The sequence below is a fragment of the Piliocolobus tephrosceles genome, chromosome 9 (assembly GCF_002776525.5).
Source record: "Piliocolobus tephrosceles isolate RC106 chromosome 9, ASM277652v3, whole genome shotgun sequence".
Lineage (NCBI taxonomy): Eukaryota > Metazoa > Chordata > Mammalia > Primates > Cercopithecidae > Piliocolobus > Piliocolobus tephrosceles.
Genome location: NC_045442.1, coordinates 9,760,514 through 9,774,787, shown reverse-complemented (window position 1 = coordinate 9,774,787; position 14,274 = coordinate 9,760,514). Strand labels below are relative to the sequence as shown.

Sequence of the window (14,274 nt, the reverse complement as noted above, 5' to 3'; positions counted from 1 at the left end):
AGCTGCACAGGAAGGCAAGGACCACACCTGTCCTGGCACTGCTGTGGCCCCAGGACTCAGCACCACGCAGGGGACATAGTGGCAAGAATGAATGCAGGAATGTAAGACAGACTCATCACTCTCTAATCCTTACAACAGCCTGGTAAAGCAGTATTATTACCCCATTGTGTGACAAAGCAACTGAGTCTCAGAGAGGCTGAGACAACTGCCTAGAGTCACACAGCCAGCAAATGGCCAAGCTAGAAACCTGATCCACACCAATGACTGGTTCCAAAGTGTACTCCTCCCACCTGGCACCAGAGCAGACTCTGGGGTACCTGTGTCCCTGTGGCATCTTCCTTGCCAAACTACAAAGTCCAACAGGGCAGGCTGGAATCCCACCCGCTGCCCCTGCATGCTGCCTCCCAGATCCGATGGCCTCTGTAATAAGAAAGAGGGGGCAGAGCCTCTAGGCCTGAAGTCCCACCACCCTGGGGCCTTCCGAGACTCCACAGCAGGCCTGTTCCTGCCTTGCCATGCGCGACGCTGAGCGAGCAAGGATTGTAAAGCCACTCACTCCGGAACAGGCAGCGGCATTAGCCTTGCTGCATAAGCCCTGCTGTTGAAGCACACAGCCAGCCCAGGGAGCCCAGCATGGAAAACTATCCCAGGGCTTAAAGGTGCTGAATTCACCATTAACAGCATTCGAAAAGGCTAGAAATTTACAGACATAGTTCTGAAGGAAGAACAAGAGATACGATTGAGGAATCAACCGAAAATATTTTTCAATTGAGACTCTGTCAAAGCAGCATTGAAAATCATTGGTGGGTAATTTTTTAAACCAACAAAACAATCCGCCGCTCGAGAGAATGCTCTTAAGACAATTTGAGAGTTGGGTGTCCTCGCGTCTGCCGATTCTAATTGCCGGGTGTCTTGCTAAATGGTAATCTTCCTAAACGCACCCTCATTCTCCTGCTGAGGGAGGAGGGGGAGGTGGCAGGTGACCAGCAGGGAAGAAGGCAGGGAGCCAGCCTAAGAGCCCATCAGTTTTCAGCTTTTACATCCATGAATAATGGGGAACAGCATTTGCACATTAAAACGCTTCTCTCTGTTCCTATGCTAAAACCCAAGCCCACAATGCCACTTGCATAATAACAACAAACCAGCTCCTTCTGCCGGGGGCCAGCTCGGGGGATACGCACAGGCATGGCGTTGTTGAGGGTGTTGTTGTAGACACAGGCGCGCAGTGAATAATCAAGCATGCAATTTTCAAACAGCTGCAGAGCTTCTGTCACTTTCTCATGGAAGTCGTCTGCGGATTTATTCGAACTTGCAAAGTAGAGATAGTCTGAGTACAACCTGTGAATAAAATAAATGTATATTTTTACCACCCATGAACGTGCAATCACACCATTTGGGTGACAATGAAAATCAATGTACAATTACATTATCCAGTTTTCCTGATTGAAACACAACCACCCCTCTTCCTTCCCTTGCAGATGAGCCACCTCCCTTGTCCCTTGGAGCTCCCACCCTTCTCGTGGTCACCTAAGCTCTTCCAGACGCAGACATGTCTACACTGGCCCCACACAAACCACCGGCCGCTTTTCTGTTGTTGCTCGTTCTAGTCATCTCAGGCAGCCTCTGTTTTCACAGTAACAGGGAGCTTCAAACAACACCACATTACAAAAATGGTACACTCGCAAAGAGAAGCCATGAAAATTTTATGCACCTTCTCATTCCTCTCTCCTCTGCTGAAGGGAACAAAAATAAGAGCATCTGTTGCTCTCGCAATATTACAATTTCACATGAAATTCCCAGTCCTTTGCATACACATTCCTGCCATTGAAAAAAGAAATGATGAAATGTGTCTTTCTAGGTTGGTAGGGACCTCGTTTTAACACGATATAAAAGCACCCCCACATATGCACGTGAATACCTGTGGACATGGATCTGTTCATAGACACGCCACACGCTATGGCAGATCGCTGCCGCACAGGAACTGGTCATCTTCCGTGATCTACTCCGGGCTCCTCTGTATCCTCCTCCCAAGTAAACCTCAACTTTTCTCCCTCCACGTCCATCTCTGCATCACCCTATGTTACCAAGAATCCTGCTGGTAAATAAACTTTATGAGAGGCTACTGTTCTGGACGGAGCTTCTGCACTAGGCCCCCACAGGCCAGAACAGTCATCTGTGCTAGGTGCCACGTCATTGAACTGAACTCAGAACGGGCCAGTTTCCAAAAACCAGGGGATTCACAGCAACCAGTCAGATGTCCCCTTTGCTTTAACCCTAGAAGGAAAGTCACTTTGAAGTGAACAATCCACTCTCTGTTCCCTGTTTTTGCTTCTTCAGCCCATTTCTGCCTATAAAGCCAGAACCTGGCTGGGCCCACAGGAGCACCTTCGTATTACAGGAATGGGATGCTGCCCTGTTCATGGACCGTGCTAATAAACACCAGGGAGATTTTTAAACTAAATGTGTCAAAATGTTGTTTGTTGACACGGCTACGCTGGTTTAGCCAGAATCCCCGACCCTTGGTAACTGATCACCCTTCTTATCCGAGCAGGTTCCTGGTCCACCACCTCCAGGAGGTGCCTGGCCACCTGGCCTGTCTCCAGCAAGAATCCCATCGGGTTGGTTTAGCTAGAATCCCCGCCCCTTCCCCCTTGATGTTTCCCCTTAGTAACTTTCCAGCCACCAACCCCCTCGCTCTGCTCCTGGCTTTTTTTTTTTTTTTTCTTTTGAGACGGAGTCTCAATCTGTCACCCAGGCTGGAGTGCAGCGGCCTGATCTTGGCTCACTGCAACCTCCGCCTCCCAGGTTCAAGCGATTCTCCTGCCTCAGCCCTCCCGAGTAGTTGGGACTACAGGCGCCTACCCACCAAACCTGGCTAATTTTTTTGTATTTTTCATAGAGATGGGGTTTCACCATGTTTGCCAGGCTGGTCTTGAACTCCTGACCTCAACTGATCCACCTGCCTTGGCTTTAAAATCCCTACTTTTCCTAGTTGTATTCAGAGTCTCTCTCCTCTACTGGAAAACTGTCATGGCAGTCCCTATACCTACTACCATGGTCCTGAAGAAGGCCCGCATTGCCATTTTAATAAATGTCAGGGCCAGGCACAGTGGCTCACGCCTGTAATCCGAGCACTTTAGGAGGCCGAGGTGAGAGGATCACTTAAACCTCAGAGCTCAAGGCCAGCCCAGGCAACATAGTGAAACCCTGTCTCTACTAAAAATACAAAAAATTAGCCAGGCATGGTGGTGTGTGCCTGTATTCCCAGCTATTCTGGAGACTGAGGTGGGAGAATCACCTGAGCCCAGGAAGTTGAGGCTGCAGTGAGCCGTGATTGTGCCATTGCACTCCAGCCTGGGCAATGGGAGTGAGACCCTGTCTCAAAAAAAAAAAAAAAAAAGTGTTTTTATCTTCAACAGAACTTTCAGGGTGTGAATTTCCTATTCTTTTTATTCCTCTCTCTCTCCTTGCAGCTCCTTTTGTCTGTTTTCAACCTTCCTGCCATATGTCCCACTCTCTTCTTGCATACACACCTCATCATGAGCCCCATGGCTCTTCCCAGAACCCTTCACACACTCATAGCCTTCGCTGTGTCACCTGCATCTCTGGGCCAAGGGTGAAACTGGGCTTATGAAAAATGTGGCCTACATGGCTCTGCGGGGCCAGGCTTCTCTCTCCTCAAAGCTCTATACTTTCTATTCCTTCAACTTCTCCAACCTGGCTTCCCCTCTTTCCAGGGACTCTCCATCTGCACCCATATCACAGGAAAGAAGGAGAGTCTTTCCTGTGACTCTTCTTCTGCACCCATGCATCCGGGTATCTGACATCCATACTTCCAAATACACCCAGACCTTCAGCCACACACTGTCCTGCAAAAACTGTGCTCCCTTATAGCAGGGTCTGTTGCAAATGTGCCTTCTCCACTACCCTCCCCTCTAACTGAGGTCATGATACAAGGATCAGCATTTCTCAGGGACAGGCCCAGAAGCTATCCACCTCCGCAGCCCGCCTTGGCACATGGGGTGCCTCTGACATAGCCCGCTAGAAATCATCCACGGCCAAGGTCCACAGAGGACGCCTCTTGGAAGTCTTGAGTGAGTGGTTTGAGATCTACCCACAGAGTTCCTAGAATCAAAACACCCACCAGAACAGGAGTGTTCCGTCTACCACAGCCTGGTCGGCCAAACTGTCCAAAGGGACCAGTCAGCAAAGGTACTCGGTGGTCAGAGTGGATTTCCCCAGATCCACACTCACCTGAGAATATTCCCCACGACAACACCACATCAGCTTATTACTGGTGTCCTCAACATCACCTGTGCTATTTTCCTTCTTCAGAATTAGGAGACACATCAAAACTGAAACACAGCATCTGCCACCATAGGGTCGCTCATAGTTACTATGACCTAAATGGCTGGTCAATAAATGCCAACATCAGATACACGTGAACCTTCAAGCAGGGTTTGGCTGTGCGCACTGAGGGGTGCCAGGTGGCAACGGGTCCGAGGGGTACCCTTCCTGGCTCACACATTTCCTACGAGTCTTGTCAATATTACGGCTCAGCCCAAGAAACTGCGTCAATGAAAAGTAACAGATGCTTCTGAAAATGTCATAAAATCTCATGTTAAATAAGAATTTGAAGCCCAGCTTTTACCAAAGATGCCCACAGAACTACCCAAATTGTTTGGTGGAACCGGAATTCCATCACACAAATTACCTCATACAAACCCAAACATTGGCTGAAGGTTTCCATACTGAGAATTTTCTTTGTGGTAATAACATTTCTTGCAGATATTTGGCTCATAAGTAAAACAAAAGCAACTAAGCCTGTCTTGATTTTAAATACAAAGTCACTTTATGAGGAATCTACTGATTCCATACAATTCTTCAGAGATCAAGAAGTAATCCCTGGGAAAAACTGGGACATACCTACTGTTCCAACCAGGCAAGCCCACCCCCAGCAGGTGAAACGGCTGATTTTCATCTGTTTGGGGTGGGTTAAAGTGAACCACTACCTCCCTTCCTGTGAGTCACATTTACAGCCTCTGAGAGCCCGGTCACGCTCCTTCCTGGGCTGGATGAAAAGAGACTCCTTTGGCCTCTCAGTCACCTCTGGATACTTTGGATCTGCTCGGAGAATTGGCAGTGGGCTTTGGGAGACCCTTGAACCCCACTGTGAGAACCTGCTCTGGGTCCCCGGCATCCTGCTGTGTCACAGACATCTGAACAGGGTCTAGATTCACCACAAGCCATGGCCACCATCTGGATTCTGTAGCTGGATGGATAGTGGACACCAAAGAATTATGTCCAAGTCTTAAGCCCAGCTCCTGTGAATGTGACCTTTCTTGGAAATAGGGTCTTTGCAGACGTCATTAAGTGCAGCATCTTCAGATGAGATCCTCCTGGATTTAAGGTGGTCTCAAATCCAATGGCAAGTGTCCTTATAAAAACAGGAGAGGACAGAGAGCACCACAGAAAGACGGAGGCAGAGCCTGGAGTGTGGCGTCTACGAGCCAAGGAACGCCAAGGACTGCTGGAGGCCACCAAGAGCTGGGAGCAGGGGACGGCTTTTATCCCTTAGGGCCACCAGAGGGAACCAACCCTGCAGACACCTTGATTTAGGACTTCTGGCCTCCAGAATCATAAGAGAATACATCTCTGTTGTTTTAAGAAGCCAAGTCTGTGGTGATTTACTCCGACTGCCCTAGGAAACCAGTACAGATTTTAAACCCCAATTCCAAGGAAGACCAGTAACTCCAAGGAGTTATTTTCGCTGACACCTCTCTGCCACCCTGAGACCCTGGAACAGTGGCCATGAGGGTAGCGGGGGACTGGAGCCATGTGGTCAGGTTCCCCACAAGGAAGCATGAAGGAAGGCAAATGCAGACAGGAGCACTTCCCTTCAAGGGAGCACTGGGACAGGGGAGCACTGTTTGGGTTCTCCCCAAAAATTAAAGGAATGCTTCCTAAGACTGTCTTCGAGTAACAAAGCTACCATTTCCCCCTCGACTACTCTCCAGGGGAAAGCAGTGAGTTAATAACCTTGGATGAGGGAAAGCCACTCGGGTGCGTTAAAGCCACTCAGAAAATGTCGAGAAGAACAGCAAACACATCAAGAATAAGTGTCCAGGGGACCTCAAAAGGTCGGACAGGTACACCATTGAACAAGATGAAACATACAGAGACAAACTGAAATGTCCACCTTTTAGTCTTCAAAATCCACTGTCCCATGAGGAAGAGGGGGAAGGAGACCAGCATGGAAAACACACAGCTCACGATGAATCATCACAGAACTGCAGGGGCACAGATGCAACCCCAGGAAGCATCAACAGAGGCGCGGCATCAGGAATGGGGGAGGGTGGAGCCAGGCAACAGGCAGCTCGCGGCCTCGGCGGACGCTTGCTTTCAGCTCTGGGCACCAAACCTGGCTGCTCTCCCTGGAGATGCAAAACCTCAGCAGAAAGGAGCCCAGCCCCGAACTCCTGAAAGACTGACCAGCAGGCAGAAGGTTTAGGAAGAAAACCTGGTTGCAGGCAAGGGGAAGTATCTCCAGTCAGGGCAGCCCGACACAATCAGATGGTCCTAGGAGGCAGAAGCAGCCTAGGCTGGAGGGAAGGAGGGCGCCAGGGTAGTGTGGGGGCCAGGGGACCTGATACCCTCCCAGCCCTGACTTTCAGGGCTGCCCAGCCCCCTCCAGCTGAGCCACCTCATTTTCTTACTCTCAAACCATCCTGAACAGATGGGTATTACATTTGGCCAGGACTGTTTCCAACGACAATTCCAAATATAAGTCCAAATGCATTCCAGGCCTTCTGTGCTGCGGTTATTTTAGAAGGCTGCCGGTGCGGCCCCTCACACTGGGCCTGTGCTCATGGGGTGCTGCTCAGTCCCTTTCCTGTGGAGCGCAGGGGTCCTGGGACCCCTGGAGGAGCAGTGGGATGGGAAATGTATGTTGGGAGCATAGGGCTCCATCAGTCCGGTGCCTCTGAAAGTGACCATGTCTCTCCCCAAGGGACAAAGGAGAGGCCAGCAGTGGGCAAGGCCCTACTATGTAAAATCTGGATGATCACCCCGAGACCACTGCTGAATTCATTCAGGGACACTTACAGGGTGCTGTTCTGAGCCAGCGTGAGCAAAGGTCAGTGAGCTGACCACTGTTAAAGCAGGAGCTGCTGCTACTCCTCCCGACAGGGCTCTGTGTGATTGCTTTCCGGGTTTAGCACCTGCAATGTTCTCAGTTTCCACTCCTGATGTGGATGCTGGGGGGTAGGGAGGGCCACCACCACCAGGCCCTGTGCAGGGTGCTGCAGGCCTGCTCTGCTTCTATCTTCACAACCCCACAATGAGATACAGGCCACTGCATTTTATGGAGGAGAAGGCTGACACTAGAGAGGTTAAGGAGTTTGCCCATGGTCACGTAGCCCAGGAAGCTCCAGGGCAGGACAGGGACCCAAAGCAACCCAGGCCTGCCTGACCCTAAAGCCCCTCACCCAGCAGGATGTGGCCCCTGCCCTCCGAGCTTAGGCAAGGAGACAAATCCATGGCTGACTAGAGTGGGTGCTGGCCGTCTGCACTGATAGTTCTCGGGTTTTGTTTGTTTAGATGTTTTTCTTATTTTGGGTGCACAGTGATTTGGAAGAAAAAGTCAATTCTATTCCAGAACTACTTAGTAAGTCACAGGAGACTGATAAACAATTACAAATGTAATAGAGCAGCAAACAAACACTTAGGATAAACATGAGGAACTCCAATGCCACGGTCGGGAACAGCAAATGTGTTTACGGAACATTAGGCCGGGCATCTAGAAAAGTGACAGCAACAGCAAAAGGGAATTCAGGCATCTATCATGAAGCCGGAACACACTGCAGGATCTTGTACCTCTTGGAAAAGCTAATATTCCTTGGTGATCGCAATAGCTCATTAGAGTTTAACGGATCCAGTTCCTAAGTGATGATGTGGTTGTTCATTGGCCTGCCCTCTACATGGAGAACTCCGCCAGGTCCTGGCTCCAATGCCACTAGTTTGGGAAAACCTCTCTCCACGGTGGGTTCCTCCTACTTTTGTAGTATTTTTGTTCATATCATTTTTATATTGAGAAATGATCCACATACCGTAGCATTCACCCATTTAATGTGAACAAGTCGCCAGTTTTTAGTATACACCACACAGCTGTGCGAACACACCACTCCCCAGTCCCAAGGTGTCTTCATCACCCTGATAAGTGACTGCTGGTTCTAACACAGCAGTTCCCAAAGGGACTCATGTCAGAAGTCACTAACATCACCCAGCTCAAAAGGCACCCAAACACACAAGCTTCAATCTCGGCTTCAGCTCAGACAAGGGCAGGTGCTCGGTGGCCTTGAGCTGTGACATTTCCTCCAGTTACTGCTCCATGCATGGGACTTCTCAGAGGGCTACTTTTGAGAAAAGATCCCAAGCTGGTGCTGCAGTTGCAGGCGGCGGGGAGCAGGTGACCATCCCGGGGCTGGCTCACCCCAGTGGCGCTGGCTCCACCTCCCGTACTCCTCAAACACCCCCCAGCTGGTTCCTCAATGACAGTTATGAGAACGGTCACATTTCCTCAGGCAGGAGGACCCGAGATGGGGACACGCTCATGTCCTCCAATTCACCCTCAACAACGTCTTGCAGTCCTGTGGCCACGTGAGGGTCGTAATGAGAGGCAGCCAGAGCACCTGGCCTCGTTATTCTCCATTTGCTGGAATCCGAATTGAAATCACTGATCAATAATTCCCAGCCTGTGATATGGTGCCATTAATAACGATTATATGTATTTTTCCTACCAGGAAAAAAAGGCCATTTAATGTAGCTGAGACGGAGCCCTTTTGTTCCACCAAATCACAAACTGTGACTGTCTCATCAGGAGGCTCAATGAGACAGGACTGGCCAGGCCAGCTGATCTGGAGGGACTGTCTAAGGTCACCTTAGACTGAACACAGGGGTGACACTGGGGAGGCTCATTTTCTGCCAGTTAAGAACATCCATGTTTGGTCCTAAAAACGCCCACATGAATGACAGGTGTCCTGTTTATTGGGGCCATTCTATTTCCTACCAGGCCCTAGGTTCCTTGTGCACAAGTGGGCTTCCCAGCCCCTCTTTGTTCCTTCCAGAGCATCCAATCACAGGGCCCCGGTAACTGTTCACAGACTGGGAGACAGCACTTCTCAGAGACCACACCAAGCATCCCTGACATCTCCCAGCCTGGTGTGGTTTACAGAGCACCTTCTCGTGATTCACCAGTGATCCTGATGGCAGATGTTTCTACAGGCAAGAAATCTGGGGTGCACTGAGGACTGCCCGGCTACCCTTGGTTACAAAGCCAGACCCAGGGTATGGGCCCCTCCCTGCAGGGCAATGCCACTACACACCAGGGGCTCCAGTATGTGACATGTGTGACCTCCTCCTTCAACAGCGTCAACCTCACTAAGCAGCCCAGAACTCTGGGCAAGACAGGTCCCTGAACTCTGGCTGCCCCAGGGTCGTTTCTAAGTGCCCTCCCTGATCCCAGCCCAGCGGGCAACATCTCACCTTAGGATCTCTATAGATACAGACACAACGGGGCTCTTTTTCCCTAGGGTGTGCCTCCTGCTCGGAACTGTCCTTTCTAAACAATCGTGTGGGAATACACAGGACTGCCAAGAACTTCGCAAACATTTCCCCAAAACATAAACATTGTTCAACACTTGGGAGTTTTCAGCTTGGTGGTTTTTCTCCCACCAATAACAAGATGTGGCGCCTCACCAGGCAGTCCCTCCTGAAGAGTCTTCAGAGAACTCCTTCACAAAGACCCGAGCTGTCCTTCTGGCCTGGGCGCTGCCAGCTCTCCCTCCCCTCTCTGTGGTCAAGGCCAACCCCCTTGACCTCGGCTGGCTCAACAGCTCAGTCCTATTAAAGTGACCTCGCATCACTTCCAGGGCCCATATCAAGGTGTGTCAACAGGCAGCTTCTGGGAAGCAAAGTGCCTGAACCCACCAGGAATCAATAGGCAGCGTCAATAAAGACACCGCACTACAGTAGTCCTCGCAAGGACCCATGTGATTCTTAATCTTCCAAAATCTTAGAGAAAAGGAAAGAGTGAGACCTGGAGGGAGGAGCGAGAAAGAGAAATCGGTCTGTGGCTGTTGCTGCAACCTCTACATCCCCACGGCTTTCTCCTCATTCCGTCTCTTCTGCACAGAGGCGTTCTCCTAATTTCCCTTTGAGATGGTTTAAATCAATAATGAATTCCTCAGTGCTAGGAACAGCCTGCGTTTTAATCCTTGTGCAAATCTGTTCTAGAGAAAACATCGCATGACATTCCCAATGCCAGGCTCTCTTCTGACTGAGAACGTATCCACGGCTTTCAATCAGTGCTTCTAGGGGCTGGGGGAAGTTCAGTTGTTTGGAGAAGGGCTTTTGGTGCTGCCTGAATAGCAAGAGAGATTCTCAAGTCAAAGTCCTGCTGCGGTTCAAAGGCATGAATCCTGCTCAGCTCCCTCCTGTGTGTGCTGGCTCTTGCCCTAGGGTGGGCATCCTGCTCCCTCTGATGTGGAAGTAGGTGAATGAGGTGTAGACAGAGGCTCCCTGAGAGCAAACGGGATGGATTTTCCTCTCGTATGTATGGCTTGCATCTAGCACATCAAGGGTGTTCAATAAATACAGCCAGGCGTCACTTAACAGCAGTGACATACATGTTCTGAGAAATGCGTCATTAGGCGATGTCATTATGTGAACGTCATAGAGTGCTCACACAAACCCAGATGGCACAGCCCCCTATACACCCAGGCGGCGAGGTACAGCCTACTGCTCCTATGCTATCAGCCTGTACAGCAGGAATCCTGTAGGCAGTTGTAACATAAGAGTTAGAATTTATGTACTGAAACACAGAAAAGGCACAGTGAAAACACGGGATTGTAACGTTATGGGGCCACCATCATACATGGGGTCCACTGTTGACCAAAACTTGGTTATGTGGTTTGCAACTCTATTTGGGGAATGAGTAAATGAGTGATCAGTTTATTGTTATTATTATTAGCTATTACTGATACCTAATAATAATAGCTAATGATTACATATTTTCCATTTGTCAAGCCCTGTTTAAACACATCACTACATATATTAAGTCATTTAACTCTCACTACCCCGGAGGTAGGACTATCTTCCCCCATTTTACCGATGAGAAAATGAGGCACAGAGAGGTTAAGTTTCTTGTCCCAGTTTACAGAGCAGTAAGTGACAGAGGTGGGGTTCCAATGCCTGTGTCCCTGCCACCAAGACCCCGGTACACCTCCCACTCAGCGGGTGAAAGCTGCACACCATCCTCACGCCCCTCACACACTCTGCAGACAGAGTGAAACGGATGCAGCCAGGATTCCTGTCCAAATGTTCAGCCCCGCTATTCCTCTGTGTCCCCATGAGTGACTGCCTATAACAGAATCCATTTTATTAAAAGCCTACTTCCTTTCCTAGTTTATCGTCATAACTGAATCATTTGCCCAGTCCAAGGGGTTGTTTAAAAACTCAGTTTCTATAAGCAGATGAAGAAAAGAATGAGCTAGGTTCCAAGACTCCAGGGGTTGGGTCAAAATCGAGTTCGAATTCTTCACTGAGCTGAGTTCTCCTTCCCTTTGGACTCGTCATCATAAAAAGGGAAAACAAACCATTCCTGTGGTGGGTCGTTTCTGGGCATTGCATTAAGACTACACACAGAATTAAACCCAGAATATGGACACTGCAAAATCCTTAACAGATGGTGCATGACCCCACTCCAAATGTCCCTTGAATAAAAGAGGAATGCGACTAGGTTGGAGGGGCCAGCACCTTCCATGCATTTTTCACATTTAATGGGGGCTAGAACTGCCTCTGAAGTAAGAGACAAACTCTATCAACTGTCTCACAAATGAAGAGGCAGGAGGCTAATGTGAGATGCATTTGAAAAGCATAGTCTTTACCACTTACGAATGGGATTAAATAAAGACAAATTCTGCTTGCAACTGGTGGCTTCTTTTTAATTAACTGGGCCAATTTAGCATAGGAATGCACGAAGCTAGTTTTAAATTGTCATGATCTCTTACAGAGAGAAAACTGGAACATGAATTCTTGGCTGGCTTCTTTGGCCATATGAACCATCCCGTCCACTTCTTTCCAGTATTCCTCTGTTCTTCTCCAGAAAAAAAAAAAAAAAAAAAAAACGACTTGCCACTTGAATCTTTCTCTGGAAATTTAAAAGTGATTTGACTTTGCTTAAAATTCCAACATTTTCAAACCCTCTACTTTGGATCAATTATAGAAGTAAAGGTTGAATGTGAACCTAAAGCTAAAAATAAAAGTAGCATTTCCCCTCTCCAAGCCAATTTATAGAAGGAAAAGAACAACTTGGGACCAATCCAACTTGCACCCAGCGACCCACAACATCTCCCGCGTACAGAAGTGCAAGGCCACAGAACAGGGCTAATGGCCCAGGATCCCGTTATGCTAATGGAACTTGGTCTCAGAGTGTTTCCTTCTTCAAGAGTGACCTAAACACGCAGCATTTATCATCCTCTCTGGCCGAGATGGGAAACGCGCCAGCCTTCGAAAAAGGAGAAATTCCTATTGTTACTTATTTTTATAAATGTTTAAGAAGAAATGAAATAGCTGCTATGTCAGTAACTTACACAGAAAATACGCACATAAACACAATTCCTCTGCCACTAGAGCTGGGATCAAGCTGGAAGCTACTCTCCTGGCTGCAAAGCCCAGGCCCCAGTTTCCTGAGGATCAGGTGCAGAATGGGAGATGGCTGACTCCTAGGATGGTCCTCAGTGATCCCCGGTTCTCGGTATTCACGCCCTGTAGTCTCTTCACATTGAGTGTGGCTAGACCTCACGACTTGCTTCTAACCAACAGAATATGGCAATGATGATGGGATTTCACACCCATGACTAGGTTAGAAAAAATCGTGACTTCTAATCTGCTAGCAGACGCTCTAGCTTGCTGGCTTGGATAAAGCCTGCAGCCATACTGGAGAGGCCCTTTGGCGAGGTACTGAGGGTAGCCTCTCGCCAAAAGCCAGCAAAGATCTGAAGCCCTCATTCCAACAGCTCCTGAGATGCTAAATTCTGCCCACAACCATGTCCAGTTGGGAGCAGGTCCTTCCGCAGTCAAGCGTATGGAAGAGCCCCAGGCTGGTGACAGCTGGATCACAGCCTTGAGAGAAACCTGAAGTAGAGGACCCAGTAAAGTTGCACCCAGGTTCCTGATCCCCAGAAACCATTTGAAGCTGCTAAGTTTTGGCGAACTTGTTCCCTAGCAGTACATAACTCGTACAGCAGGCAATGCAAGGCCTGGGTCAGCGTCCTAACACACGCTGCTGCCCTGGCATCCTGCCCTTCTCCTCAGCACCAGGACATGCACCACGACGAAGCCGCTGCCCACTTCTCTGATAAAGCACCAGCTCCCAGGGGGTAGGCACTGGGTGGCCACTGTTGTTCACCAGGGCACGTATGCTCAGTGCCCAGCACAGCACCCAGCCTGTGGCAGGGGCTGAATATGTGTTTGAATTGACCAACTATTTCTGTTAGGCTGAGGACCAGGGAGGCAAGAAGCTTTCACGTTCAATTCCTAGGATAAATAGAGTATTTGTTTTTTGTTTTGTTTTTTTTTTTTTTTTTTTTTTTTGAGACGGAGTCTGGCTCTGTCGCCCAGGCTGGAGTGCAGTGGCTGGATCTCAGCTCACTGCAAGCTCCGCCTCCCGGGTTTATGCCATTCTCCTGCCTCAGCCTCCGGAGTAGCTGGGACTACAGGCGCCCGCCACCTCGCCCGGCTAGTTTTTTTGTATTTTTTAGTAGAGACGGGGTTTCACCGGGTTAGCCAGGATGGTCTCGATCTCCTGACCTTGTGATCCGCCCGTCTCGGCCTCCCAAAGTGCTGGGATTACAGGCTTGAGCCACCGCGCCCGGCGAGTATTTGTTATTAAAAGAAGAAAACATGGTGGCTACTTGGGGGGACCATGCTGTGAACTGTGAGCCTCCTTCTAGCTGGCAGACTCGGGCTAGGGTATGAGAGAAGAGTTTGGCAGGTCTTGCTCCTGGCTGAGCCGCTTGCACCTGCACGGTGCTGCTGTCTTCTGTTCCAACGCTCACCTTTGTGGTGTTTGTGTCCTCAGAGGTGGGACCAGAACCCAGGAAAAAAGAAACATACTCAGGGACCCTGGCTCCACCCCTAACAAGGACCCTGGCTCCACCCCTAACAAGGACCCTGGCTCCACCCCTAACAGGGACCCTGGCTCCACCCCTAACA

General features: G+C 49.5%; 1 protein-coding gene across 12 annotated transcripts in view; it reads right to left on the bottom strand.

The window, feature by feature from the left end:
• Positions 1-14,274, bottom strand: part of CHST15 (carbohydrate sulfotransferase 15) — an 85,764-nt gene that overhangs the window by 12,552 nt on the left and 58,938 nt on the right. For 7 of the 12 annotated variants that reach the window (XM_023224245.2, XM_023224241.2, XM_023224243.2 and 4 more), the window contains one exon: positions 1,143-1,338. In XM_023224245.2, coding sequence (XP_023080013.1) covers positions 1,143-1,338 — 196 coding nt within the window. The remainder of the gene's footprint in view (positions 1-1,142; positions 1,339-14,274) is intronic. The other 5 variants (XR_002734163.2, XM_023224248.3, XM_023224249.2 and 2 more) reach the window with 1 other exon arrangement.